Raw genomic sequence first — 13,590 nt, 5'->3', positions numbered from 1 at the left:
CTCAAACACTGGCCAACAGCATGGGACTCTGGCCTCAGAGTCCATACTGGACACGCCACTCACTGTGTCAGCAGCAGCATGGCTCTGAGGAATACGAACCTACGGAAGGCACCCAGCCCAGATAACATCCTGGGGTGGGCAATCAGGGTTTGCTCGTCGGAACTGGCTGACGTGTTCACGGACATCTATAACCTGTCCCTTGTTTAGGCCGAGGACTTCACCTGGTCTAAAAAATACTCAGCAGCTCTTGAGAAGATCCCAGCAGCGACTGAACTTCTTATGAAGGCTGAGGAAATTTGGAATGAAACCTGAGATCCTCAGCAACTTCTGCAGATGTACCTTTGAAAGTGTGATAACCAGCTCAATCACAGTGTGGCACGGAATCTGCAGGAAAGCTGTAAAGCGGGTCATAAAAATTGCACAGTTCATCTGTGGAGTGGCCATCACTCCAGGACATTTACAACACCAGGGTCATCAGGAGGGCCCATAACATCATCAGGGACAATACACACCCACAACACAACCTCTTCACACTTACAGTATGCTGTCTGGGAGACACTACAGGAGTGTGAGATCAAAGACAAAAAGACTACAAACAGCTTATATTCACAAGCCATTACACTCCTGAGCAACACTTAACCCCATTGACTGCTGCCACACAACACACTGAGCACCTTACGCTGTATATACTGTAGTTTTCCATACATTTAATTTTTATTATTTGTTTTCATTCTTTTTGTAAGGGAGATGTGCAAAGTAAGTATTTCATTGTATGGTCTAAACCATTGTGTTTTCACTGTGCACATGACAATAAACCTCTTGAATCTTGAATCTTTTTCTGCAACACCCACATTTTATCAGCCAGTCAAATTACTACACCAAAGCTTGACCCGGTCAAGTAGTGAGTGATTCGGATCACTTGGTTCAGCTCACCTATAAGACGACTCTTGAATGCTAAATGGCTGTTTGATCGTTTTTCCATATATCATGCTTAGTTTTTAACATATTTGCTATGCAACTCCAGTGTTTGATACCCCTGCCTCCATTGTGTGTGTGTGTGGAGTTTGCATGTTCTCCCTGTTCTTGGGGTTTTCTCTGGGTACTTCTCCAGTCCAGAGAAATATGTTGTATGCAGACTGGCATCTCTGAATTGTCCATAGTCTATGAATGGGTGTGTGCGGAATTGTGATGGATTGGCACCCCGCCCAGGGTGTCCGCTGCCTTGTGCCCCCTGGGACAGACTGCAGTTTTTCCATGATTCTGTGTAGGAACAGGGATGGTTGGATGGATAGATAATCTCAATTAAATCCATTTCAGTTCCATCATGAAATGTGGAAAAGTTTAAAGGGGGTGAATACTTATGCAAGCCACTGTATATTAAGGACAATACATAAAATGTCTATAAATTTATGTTTGCTTTAAAAGTGACAAAAATGCATGATGGTGCATGTGGTGGGGGAAAAAACAAGCCTAGGCAAACCTAGATTTGCCAGTCCACAATATGCTGAATATCATTTGTCAATCAAGTGTCAAAGGTGGTCATGTACAGCATGTATGGTCCAAGAGTTATATTGTGTTTATTAGAAGTCCTGGTATTTTTGAGTGTTCAGCAAAAGTACCTTCTTTTTAAAAAAGATTCTGTGGCACTGTTAGATGGATAAGGAACTAGAATCACAGAACAACATATTCATATTGTAGCTGTCCTTCAGCCATTTCCTGTTAGGGGTCACCACAACAGATCATCCAATCCATATATTTTTATTTTGGCACAGGCTTTATACCACCAGGGACTTTAACAATGGACATTGTCTCAAAGGAGCTTTAGAGAACATAAGATTGAGTCAAGAATCTTGAAGACAAAAATTCAAGATTAGTATTATACTTATATTTAAATGTGTTTGTATTCAGCCCCAATGAGCAAGCCTGAGGTGACTGAGGCAACTGTCGCAAGGAAAATCTCCCTTGGATGGAAGAGGAAGAAACCTTCACAGGAACCAGAATGAAAAGGGAACCCATCCTCATTTGGGTGACACTGGAGGGTGTGATTATAAATTGTTATAAACACCAGAGGGTGTTATTATGAATAATGTCCTTTCTACAGTCAGATACTGTCTGACAATTGTGTATTGATTAGGAGGTTGTTGTCCTCAAAGACCACATGTAGTTGGCATCTTTTCTTTGAATGTCTTTAAGCGGAATACAACTGGAGCTGGTCCTGTACGTCTCTGGAGGCCTCAGGATCCAAAAAGGGTTGGGCTCTTCTCAGTGAAGGTCTGAAATTTTCATGAAGCGGAACCACAACTGGATCTGGAACAATCTCTAGATGGGTAGAAAAATAGAAGCAAGTTGAGAGGAAATAGCATAGCTGCTGCTCATAATATAAACCAGCACTAGATGATAATGTGCATTTGGTCAGATGCATACGAGCACACGGTTATGGCATGTATTATGTGTATGCCTGGCTAAAGAGATATGTCTTTAATCTACTTTTAACCTGGGAGAGTGTGTCTGAGCCCCGAACACTGTCAGGAAGGCTATTTAACATGTATAGCATGTTCTTCTAAATATTGACATAAATAGAGCCAGTTTGTAGTGATATTTTATCATGCACTCCTTCATTTTACATAAATTACTATTTTAGGTTCAATAATATTTGCAATGAAACACAGCAGATGGATGGTACGTAGTTTGCATCAATGAATATCTCTATTATCACTGATTGCTTGCTAGCTCAAGTTAGCTAGGTTGATATTCAGCTAGCTAGACTCCTTGTGCATGCAGGTTTCAAAAACAGGGCTCAGTCAGTCAATTAGTCAGTGAAAATGACTTTTATCAGAAACATGTCTGAGGTACTGGATTTGCCTTTCAAATACAATTTTACTATGTCTTTAGAAAATAAAAATGATGTTAAGTAGACACTGGAGGCAAGAATATCTATGATTGCATTTTAACAAGAGCTCATTGTGATTTCATTCTCTCTTTTATTATCTATTATCATTATGTTTTTTAATAAGAAAGGTTCCAGATATAAATCCGTGTTCTCCATTCAAGAAGAACGCAGCCACCGGCTCTTAAGGTTTTCCCAGTGAGCACACAGCTCATTGAAAATCAGCCAAGAAGTAGGAAGATAGTTCATGGTGGTGCGTTTTGCAAAAAGTTAATGAACCTACAAGCTGTTGGAAAGCTTGGTACAGGCTGGTATCTCTCAGCAGGGAGCGTGTTAATGCACAGTCCCTCCATTCCTTAGGATTGAAAATAGATTTGTTGGAAGCGGTTTCTTGGTTTCTGAATGTGCCGAATCAAATCCAAAGGTCGAGCAATTTAACTGTAATGATCTTGCCTTTTTTTTGTAAATGCACCTTTGCTGAAAATCATGATGATTTTTTAAAAAACAGATATTTATCTGAACATGTAAATGCTGGAGATTTTTACAGTCTCTGTAGAGGAGCCAAGGTTTCTGCTGGCTTGGGTGTGTAAAATGGGGAAAGTTTTAGAGAAGGATGAAATAACACTGACTTCACTAATCCATGCTGAACTTCTTTGGTACAAGCTGCCTGTTTATACTGAGATAAGAAGTCCTGAGTGGTACAATAGAAGAGGGGCTAAAAATCACGAGTCAATTCGTTTAATAAGGATTTAGGTTAATGATTTAGTTGCTTTTCTGTATTGGATTGTTTGGTGGAAGTATGGAAGTAATGGTCATGTCAAGTCATGTCAGAAAGATTTTTTTTAACAAACATCGTAAAAAAAAGGTAGGTAGTAGGAATTACGTGAAGAAAGTAGGAATTACAAAAGTATAAATTCAGTATTACGAGTTGCCCTTTAAGCTCTTTGAAATAACAAAATGGCGGCTTAATAGATGCAACATCTGATGGGAAATTTGTTGAATCTGAATTTTTACTCATCTCAAAAGCTAAGTACAGGCTTTTTTAAAAATTTACAATAAAACAATTGCCCGCAAAAACACTATATAATGTGTAATGATGAAGTTTTTAGTTGTTTCATAAATTGATTAAAAATAAAAAAAAAGTAGAGTTAAAATACCTTGCTGTATTTCTGTAGTAAATTAAATTAGGTAAGTTTCCATCTTGCTCTAAACAAAGTGACTTGACACCTGATGTTGTAACAACACTTTCCCAACTTCCCAGGAGGTTAGTGCTGACACTGGAAAGTTCTCCATATGAAAGATTATGTTTCTCTGTTATATACCAGCAGGCTTTATTCATCTTAAGATGATCTAATAGGAAAATAAGACACGCATTGCTGGAGTATTGCAGTCTGACATGAAGCCCACTCACTCTTAACCCTCCCAAAGTGGACTGTTTTATTTTATGTTTAAGTGTGTTATTCCTATTATACAATGCAGACTATTTTAATTTGTTTCTTATATTATACTTTGTAATATTTTGTAGCTATATTTAATGTTATGGAACACCTGTGAGACGAATTAGTTCTTGTTATGTTAATTAGAAGTAGCTCTTCTGGCTAACCTTCCCTCTTCAAAGGCAAGCCGTGGCCTAATGGTTAGAGAGTCTGACTCGTAATCCTAAGGTTGTGGGTTCGAGTCTCGGGCTGGCCACGACTGAGGTGCCCTTGAGCAAGGCAACGAACCCCCAAATGCTCCCCGGGCGCCGCATCATAAATGGATACTCCAGGTGTGTGTTCACGGTGTGTGTTCACGGTGTGTGTTCACGGTGTGTGTTCACGGTGTGTGTTCACGGTGTGTGTGTGCGCACTTTGGATGGGTTAAATGCAGAGAACGAATTCTGAGTATGGGTAACCATATTTAGCCGTACGTTGCGTCACTTTCACTTTACATGCACAAATGAGGCATCCATGACCCTGTCACCGGTTCAGTGTTTGTATCCTTGCACCACTTTTGATAGGTAAGAACCACTGCATCCCAGAAACACCTCACAAGACCTAGTGTTTTGGAAATACTCTGACCCCACACTATGGCCCTTGTCAAAGTCACTCAGATCCTTACGCTTGCCCACTTTCCCTGTTTCCTACACATTAACACTGAGAACTGACTGCTGCTGCTTAATACTGTATACCCCACCCCTTCACAGATGGCACTGTAATGAGATAATCAATGTTGTTCATGTTATGTAAGTGGTTTTCTTAATCCATCTATTATTTCCTTAATCCATCTATTATGTGACACGTCCTTTGTGAATGACATTTGGCATACACCCTGATCCAAAGCATTTGAGCTTTATCATTTATAACTGACCAATTTAGGGTTAAGGGCCATACACATGGTCCTAGGGGTGGCAGCTTGGTGGCCCCTGGGATTTAAACTCTTCTATAAATCTCTTTAAAGCCTTTTGATCAGTAGTCCTGAACACCTTAACCACTGAGCTACCACTTCCCCCTGAATGAGCTGCTACTACAGAAACAATAACTTATTAGACACAGTACATGTGTCTATATAAATCATTTACATTTACGTTACAGCTGAAATGACTGTCTGAGATGCTGTTATAGAAAATTACTCCATATCTTCATGTTTGAGATTCCAACAGCTAAACACTAACAAATCCTAAGAAACTCCAGGAGTATGAGCAAAAGTGAAAAATATCCCATTAAACTTGTCAGGGGGGAGACAAGTGACGCCTGAGATAGGCACAGGCTCCCCGTGACCCGAGGTAGTTCGGATAAGCGGTAGAAAATGAGTGAGTGAGAGAGAGTAAACTTGTCAGTGTGTGTTAAACACATTTAGAGATAATCTATAGTAATAATTCTATTTTATGTTCTTGAAAAAGTAATTATTCGTAATTATCCCCTCTACTCTATCCCTAGTTAACAGAGGACATAATCACTCTGCAGACGGTTAGATGGCTACGAAAATAACGTTCCCAGAAACCTCTACAGAAAAAAAATATTAAATAATCACAGCTTGCTTCACAATGTTCGTATTATAATGTTTAGTGCATTGAAAAGACACAAACCGGTCGGTGATTAAATAGGGAGAATGCTGTTACTAGGCAACTGGAAAATACAGACACATCGAATAATCAGGCTAATGAGTCAGGCTAGTGATTGAGCTAGCTAGCACAGTGACAAGTGAAATAAAAAAGAAGATAAAACTTTTGGGAACATCAACATTTTCCTCAGATGTCAAGTTGTTATTATTATCAACATCATTTATTTGTTTATCTGATCTGTGTATTTCGTTCTACAGTTTGGAGCAAGCTGGATAGAGTTAGCATGCTAGCTGAAAAATACTAGCTCAAAAACTACTGTCATTAATCACTATCTATCTATCTATCTATCTATCTATCTATCTATCTATCTATCTATCTATCTATCTATCTATCTATCTATCTATCTATCAACACTTCTCTAAAATAGAAAATAAATAATCACAACAACAAGTTAACCATCCATTAGGATCCTGGATTGTTTTTCTCTTTCTTATCTTATTTTGTGCCTAATGTTGATAAGGTTTTGGTAAATGTAAGCTGGCAAATGTAACCACAATTCAAAAGCAAAGTCTGCTTTTATTCATTTCATTTTCAAATTTTCAGTCATTTTTTTATTTATTATTAAATTTTTCAGATATTTCAGTGACCAGTGTGGGCTTTTCTTTCTTTAATGGAAGGGGACCAACAATTTTGTCGACGTGTGCAGCTGCTCTAGTGTAAACGAAACAGAAACTAGCTTGTCTCATGAAAATTCTTCTTCCAAAGTTTTTTTTGCTGAAATATTTTTTCTAGCAAAATGATTTAGTTTACAAGGAATAAACCACTGTAGACTTACAGGAAGTAAATCAACTTTCTTTTATTCCTTCCTTAAAACTGAGGTAACCATGTAAGGTAATCTACCAAGGAAACTGCATTATTAATGCTATTCTCCAAACTAAGTGCATCCTCTCGCATGCCAAAAATGAGGCTGAGCTACCATCAAGGTCACATAAGAGCGAGGAAGCTTTTAAAACTGAGCCCGCTGCAGCCCGCCAGTCGCATTCCCGGGTGACGCCGAGTAAACCGTGCACTTTAACAATGAGTCAGCTGGGATGCAAAATCTAGTGGTAAAAAGCAAATTGTGTCCCTGCAAATTGCGTAGCTCAATACAGGTTAACGCTGAAAATCAGGCACATTATCATGCAGTGTGGGTGCAGCACACAAAATATGCTTTCTGTATATGAAACTGGAGAGACTCATCAGAGTGATTCAACAGAGAATAATGAGTCATGATTTTAGCAGAACAACAAGGCAGTATTTCTTCTGTCATAAAACAGATGTGACTCAGTGTTTTATTATAAAATCAATATGTTTGGCTTTTATGAACAATTAATGTTGTGTTATGTTATGTTTCTCTCTCTCTTTCTCTCTCTCTCTCTCTCTCTCTCTCTCTCTCTCTCTCTCTATGTATATATATATATATATATCAATATATATATATCTATAAAAATATATATATATATATATATATATATGTATTATATGTATACGGTGGCTTAGTGGTTAGCACGTTTGCCTCACACCTTCAGGGTTGGGGGTTCAGTTCCCGCCTCCGCCTTGTGTGTGTGGAGTTTGCATGTTTTTCCCGTGCCTCGGGGGTTTCCTCCCCCGGTCCAAAGACATGCATGGTAGGTTGATTGGCATCTCTGGAAAATTGTCTGTAGTGTGTGATTGCGTGAGTGAATGAGAGTGTGTGTGTGCCCTGCGATGGGTTGGCACTCCGTCCAGGGTGTATCCTGCCTTGATGCCCGATGACACCTGAGATAGGCACAGGCTCCCCGTGACCCGAGGTAGTTCGGATAAACGGTAGAAAATGAGTGAGTGAGTGAGAAATTATATACAATTATAAATTATTAACAATTAATAATTAATTGGATATCATTCTATACAATACTGCATGGCTTAAAAAAGTCACTGCTTGTATTTAATTAAGCAAATAAATAAGGTCCATTGGATAATTACTTTAGTGATTAATTTGTTTTAGCTGGCAAGTTATTACTCTGTTACAGAAGGTTTGACAGGGATATTGGCCTGCATCCGGCCAATAAATCTGGATCTAAATAAGTAGATTGCTGAAAAATGTGCAAGCCTTGAATGATCCTGACACGAGATTTGAAACCAAATCATAAAAAAAATGAACCGGTAGAAGTCACAGGTTTTACTGATCAGTACAACAATGTGAAGGGTTAAATCTCTCTTTTGCAGTTTTTGCTCAATGGTATTTCACTGTGTGGTAATGTCTGTGTGATAAATAAAGGCTTCTTCTTGGGTTTTTGTGAATTATTTGCCTAAAGACCTGGATTCATTTGATTATTTCCAGTGCAGTAACTTCATTCCAAGGCAATCAAAGCTCTTCTGCAATGCTACTGAGATGAAACCAGATTTGAGTCAAGGGAGCTGGAGACAATGCGGTTCCTGGTTTATGGGGCGAATGATATTCAGTGGAGGATGAGAAGTGAAAAACCAAGAATGGTTTGGCAGCATACACTGAGTTGCTATTAGAGCTGAAACACACTGAGTGCTCTGTTTACCGCCTGCATCTGCTGCAAGAAACACGGAATAAGGATTATGAGGTCGGCCCTGATTATAGCCTGTGCACAATAGAAACGGATGCCAAACAATAGGAGAAAATAGCACACTTTATTTAACGGTTATTATTTGCAGTATGACGCAAAGGCTGGGGCTTAAACATTTCATGATTAATGGAAAACTCCCACCTGATACATTAAATAATTTTAGAATGAAATTTTTGATGTCCCTAAAGACCCTGGTGCTAATTTGCTCTGTATTTGTTTGTTGATTCTTATGGAGAAGGTAGCAGTTAGTGGGTCAGCAGTCATATTAATGAAACAAGGAAACTGCAAATTTCCATCAAAAATGCACTGCACTGCAGATGATAAGAGTATTAGCTTTAGTCTTACTTTGAATTTCACATTTTTGAATGTGGAATGAAGCTGAAATGCATTGAAACGGTGCATTGCAAAATTATTGGCACCCATGCAAATGAGCAAAAATGAATATATCGCATGAAATAAGTGACTGGTTGATTGTTGTGAAATGCTTCCAGGAGATGTTTTTAAGATCTGCCTCTGGACATTTCTTTCTTTAGGATCTTTTTACAATGTAAAGAAGGGCAGTTTGACTGTGTCTAATCACTTGTAACACGCTTTTGTGAGAAAATGGATAGCTCACCAACTTGAATAGTTTCAAAATAAAAGAAAACCTGTTACCCGACAATAAAACTTAAGTAAATGAAAATATAAAGAGAGGTGGCATCAAACTCCACGTGCATGTGCACATTATTAAAGGGGAACAAAAATATATATGCTTTGTATATTTGTATCTCTTTTTATGTCATTATGCTGCTTATTTGGCTAAAAATGATGATGATTATTATTATTATTATTATTATTATTATTATTATTATTATTATTATTATTATTATTATTAGGAGCAGTAGTTGTAGTATTGTTATTGTTATTATTATGTTATGTTTATTATATCAGTTGCTTGACTTGACCATCTGTTGATCTTTGTTTCTGCCCTCAGAAATACAGAGGTTTCCACATATGTGCCATTTTATATTTAGAGCAATAGAGTTTCTGGAAATGCACGTTATATTAATCAGGGGTGTCAATAATTTTGTCGCAGTGGGACAGCCAAGAATGATACTAGATTCTGATCAAAAGTGATATTTTTTTCTCGTTTTGGTTACTAATGTTTAACATTTTAGACATGAATTGTAACCGTTTTGGTTTATAAACAAGGATTATTTAATAAGTGCTAGTTAGGGAAAAGAAGTAAAACTCCATATTACATGCAGTTCTAAGTAATCCATTAACAATCTAAAGAATCCACATATGTATTTAAATGATCTACACTTGAAAAGTTAAAAGTCAGAGCCGTTTTTAGGTAGAGGAATGAATCATGTGAAAACGTGCGTATCTTCTTTTTACCCCAGGTAAAAGAGGCCATGCAGAGAATCCACGACAGAGGAAACATCGGAAAGCTGATCCTGGATGTGGAAAAATCTCCCACTCCTTTAGTGAGTAACCCAAAAAATGTGCACGGTGTGTCTGGAGTGTTTAGTGCACCTGTGTCTGCTGACAAGAGCGAAAAAGGAAAGGCAGAAAAAAAAAAGAAAACATCTTGATGACAGTGATTGAGAAATTTTAGGATGTAGTTTCCATGGAGATCTGTCAGTACTGTGCAGAGGGTGTCGGCACAATTAATGGATTATGAAAGCACAACGTGGACATTTTAGCTCGTGTTGGAACTGTGTCCTGGTTTCACTTGACACTCCTGTGAATTTTCCTACAATCAGGTTATTAGGTGTCCGCCTCCGTCTCGTAAATCAGCTACTGCTTTTAATCAAATTCCATTGCACATGTGCACTTGCTGATGGGAATCATCATGCAAGGAGGTGAAAAGAAATGAAAAGAAGGGAAATGTTATTGTTGTTTCCTTACAGCTGATTTTTAAGGCTTCATTTTAATTTATATGTGAAAATATCTGGAGAGAGAGAGAGAGAGAGAGAGAGAGAGAAAGAGAGAAAGAAAGAAAAGAAAAGAAAGAAAGTAAGTAAGAAAGAAAGAAAGAAAGAAAGAAAGAAAAGAAAGAAAGAAAGAAAGAAAGAAGAAGGAAAGAAAGAAGCCTTTTAAGCTTTTTTAAAAGCTGATTTGTACGGTTTGGAACTGAAATTATAGAAAGAAAAGAAAAAAGACAGAAAGAAAGATTATGCTTAACCACTTACCTGTATAAATGTTTATCATTTGAGTCTGAGAAAGAAAGAAAGAAACTTGTTGAGTGGCAGATAAAGGTGATTTGTGCTGCTCCTGCAGATGGCGAGCGACAGCACCGAGACAAGCGAGGCGGGTGAGGAAGAGGAGGAGCATGAAGGAGACAGTGATAATAAGGAACGAATGCCCTTCATCCAGTAGACCCCAGTGACCTGCCCCAGGTTAAGGAGAGACTGTGAGAGGATGAGTGTCTTGTGTTCCCCCACGCTGTAGTGAAGAGTACAAGTGTGTGACTGTAGTGTGTCTGAAAATTTCCTTCTTGCCATCTCAAGTGCCATTCCCAGCACAGTGCTGAAGAGTTCCAGTGTTGACCATGTGACCGTGTGTGTGTGTGTGCGCGCTTCTCCTTCCCACGTCTGTGTATGTGTTGAACTTGTGCTGTGCAGTTCTGTTCTCTTAGTGAGTAAGGAAAGCAAGGCTCAGTGTCTGCCTCAGTGTCTGCCTCAGTGTCTGCCTCAGTGTCTGCCTCAGTGTCTGCTCAACCTCTTCAGGTTTCACACAGCTTGTAGACCACAAGGCTTGCCTCTAAGGCAAAGAAACAACATTCTGTCATTTTTGTACAACAAAACCTGAAGAAAGAAAGAAATAAAGAAATAAAGAAAAAATATGGGAGATAATATTTATTCATTTCATATATATATATGTATATATATATGTATATATATATACATATACATATATATATATATATATATGAAATGAATAAAACGATTTACTGTGTGCTTTGTACGTTATATTGATGTTTACCAGTCAGAAATGCAACTGATTCTAATTAAAAAAAAAGAGAAAGTGTTTTGGGCACGATGCTGGTCACACGGCAAGACCAAAGCAAGTAGCTCTCTGTTGCTGATATAATAATTCACCAGTAAGTGATCTGAGCTTTAGAGTGGAGGTGAAAGCTGAACAGAATCAGCAGTAGGATGAAGGAAACGCAGAGGCTGTGAATTTCTGAGTCTGTTGGCTTTTGTGATTCTGTATGTGTGTGTGATTCTGTGTTGTGTTTACACTGTGGTGCTTGTGCTGAGTTAATGTTTCATAAAAGTATATTTTTGCAAGAGTGTAATGTGTGTAGAAAGAACTGTAACTGCACTTCAAGTCAAGTCAAGAAGTCAAAAAGCTTTTAGTCACCTGTACCTATACCTGTACTTCTGCCTGTTCCTGGACCTGTTCTTCTACCTGTACCTCTACCTGTACTTTACCTGTACCTATCCCTATACATGTACCAGTACCTTTACCTGTACCTGTACTTCTACCTAAACCTCTACCTGTACCTGTACCTCTGTAAAAGTACCTACAATTCTACCTAAACATCTTCTGTACCTGTTCCTTTACCTGTAACTTTATATGTACCTGTACCTTTAACTGAATCTGTGCCTGTATCACTTATACTGTACACTGAAATAAGGAACCCACATGCATCACACATACCTCTAATCAGACATCCTGAATAATTATAAATATGAATATCTGATCTAATAATATAACGTTATTCAAACTATCTAGCTATCTTTCAGAACATTACACAGAGAGTAAAACAAATGAAAATGGTTAAAATTAGAAAAAAGTGAAAAAAAGGAAAAAAGGAAGATAAAGGATGACTATTTTCTTTAGTCCCAGTTTGTGCAAAACCTCTCAGAAAGAAAAAAAGAAAATATAAAAAAAATTATAGTTATTTTTATGGCTTGAAGAAAGAAAGAAAGAAAGAAAGAAAGAAAGAAAGAAAGAAAGAAAGAAAGAAAGAAAGAAAGATGAATAAGTAAAGTTTTCAGAAGCGTAAAAATATAGAAGTGCTAATGTTTCAAATTAAAATTTAGAAAGAAAGAAAGAAATTGTATGATTATTTTTCTTTACAGAAAGAGAGAAAAAATAGAGCGCCTTAACTTTTGAAAATGTACAAGGTAATAACTGTAATTATGGGGAAGACGAAGCAAAACGAGGCTGAAGAGAAAATCTTTACTCATTTCTTTAAAAAACAAATCAATTACTGAAATGTAGAAGAAGAGATAAACGAAAGTGTTATTCATTTTAGAGCTAAGTGTTAAAGAAAGAATGATGGGAAGAAGAATGAAAATCCGACATTGTTTTAGTTATCACAGCTCTTCTAAAACTCATCTCGTAATCGTACAGCTCTGATAATAAAGGAGAAGAAACTAGTCTTTAACCTTCATCACACTTTCATCAACACAAAATGGCCCTGACACTGAGGAACGTATAGTGAAGAGCTGTGATGTGCTACTCTCCAGTACAGTATTACACACTCCAGTCTTTCCAGACCTTCAGTATGTTGTGTCAAATTTCAGTCCCAGACTTTTAAATGGCTTTTTCTTGTAGAATTCTTCATGCTCGGTAATTGTGTCTAGACTCATTCCAGGCAGAATACAGAGTAATGTTTGGATGTAGTGAAGCTGATTTGCTTTTGCTGTGTTGTGCATAGAAATTCAAATATACAAAAATAAAAAAGACCTGCAGAGAATTCGTGTGCTGTCTTTCTTCTTCTGTTGGATTTACACCCAAAAGACAAATCAGTTGCAAATCTGAAGCCACAAGAGGACAAGATTTGGTATTGTTTTTATTCAAAGGTACCACAAACGTTTTCACAACTAGAGAGCAAACACCCTGCTACTGACCTCACCAGACAAAACATATACATTTTCCCAGTTGTCCAACCATCCATCCATTTGCTGTACCTGTTATCATACGCAGGGTCGCAAGGGAACCTAAAGCCTACCTCATAGGGACTCGGGGCACAAGGTACAAACACACTCACACACCCATTCACTCACTATAGACAATTTAGAGATGACAATTAACCTACAACACGT

General features: G+C 37.9%; 1 protein-coding gene across 1 annotated transcript in view; it reads left to right on the top strand.

Annotated features, from left to right (window-relative positions):
- The window catches only part of vat1l (vesicle amine transport 1-like), a 29,903-nt gene extending 16,674 nt beyond the window's left edge, over positions 1-13,229 (top strand). The window contains exons 8-9 of the mRNA XM_060886062.1: positions 9,931-10,014; positions 10,811-13,229. Of these exons, the coding sequence (XP_060742045.1) occupies positions 9,931-10,014; positions 10,811-10,909 (183 nt within the window). The 3' untranslated portion in view covers positions 10,910-13,229. The remainder of the gene's footprint in view (positions 1-9,930; positions 10,015-10,810) is intronic.
- Positions 13,230-13,590: the final 361 nt, after the last annotated feature.

The sequence above is a fragment of the Tachysurus vachellii genome, chromosome 1 (genome assembly GCF_030014155.1).
Source record: "Tachysurus vachellii isolate PV-2020 chromosome 1, HZAU_Pvac_v1, whole genome shotgun sequence".
NCBI lineage: Eukaryota > Metazoa > Chordata > Actinopteri > Siluriformes > Bagridae > Tachysurus > Tachysurus vachellii.
This window is presented reverse-complemented; position numbering and strand designations above follow the sequence as displayed.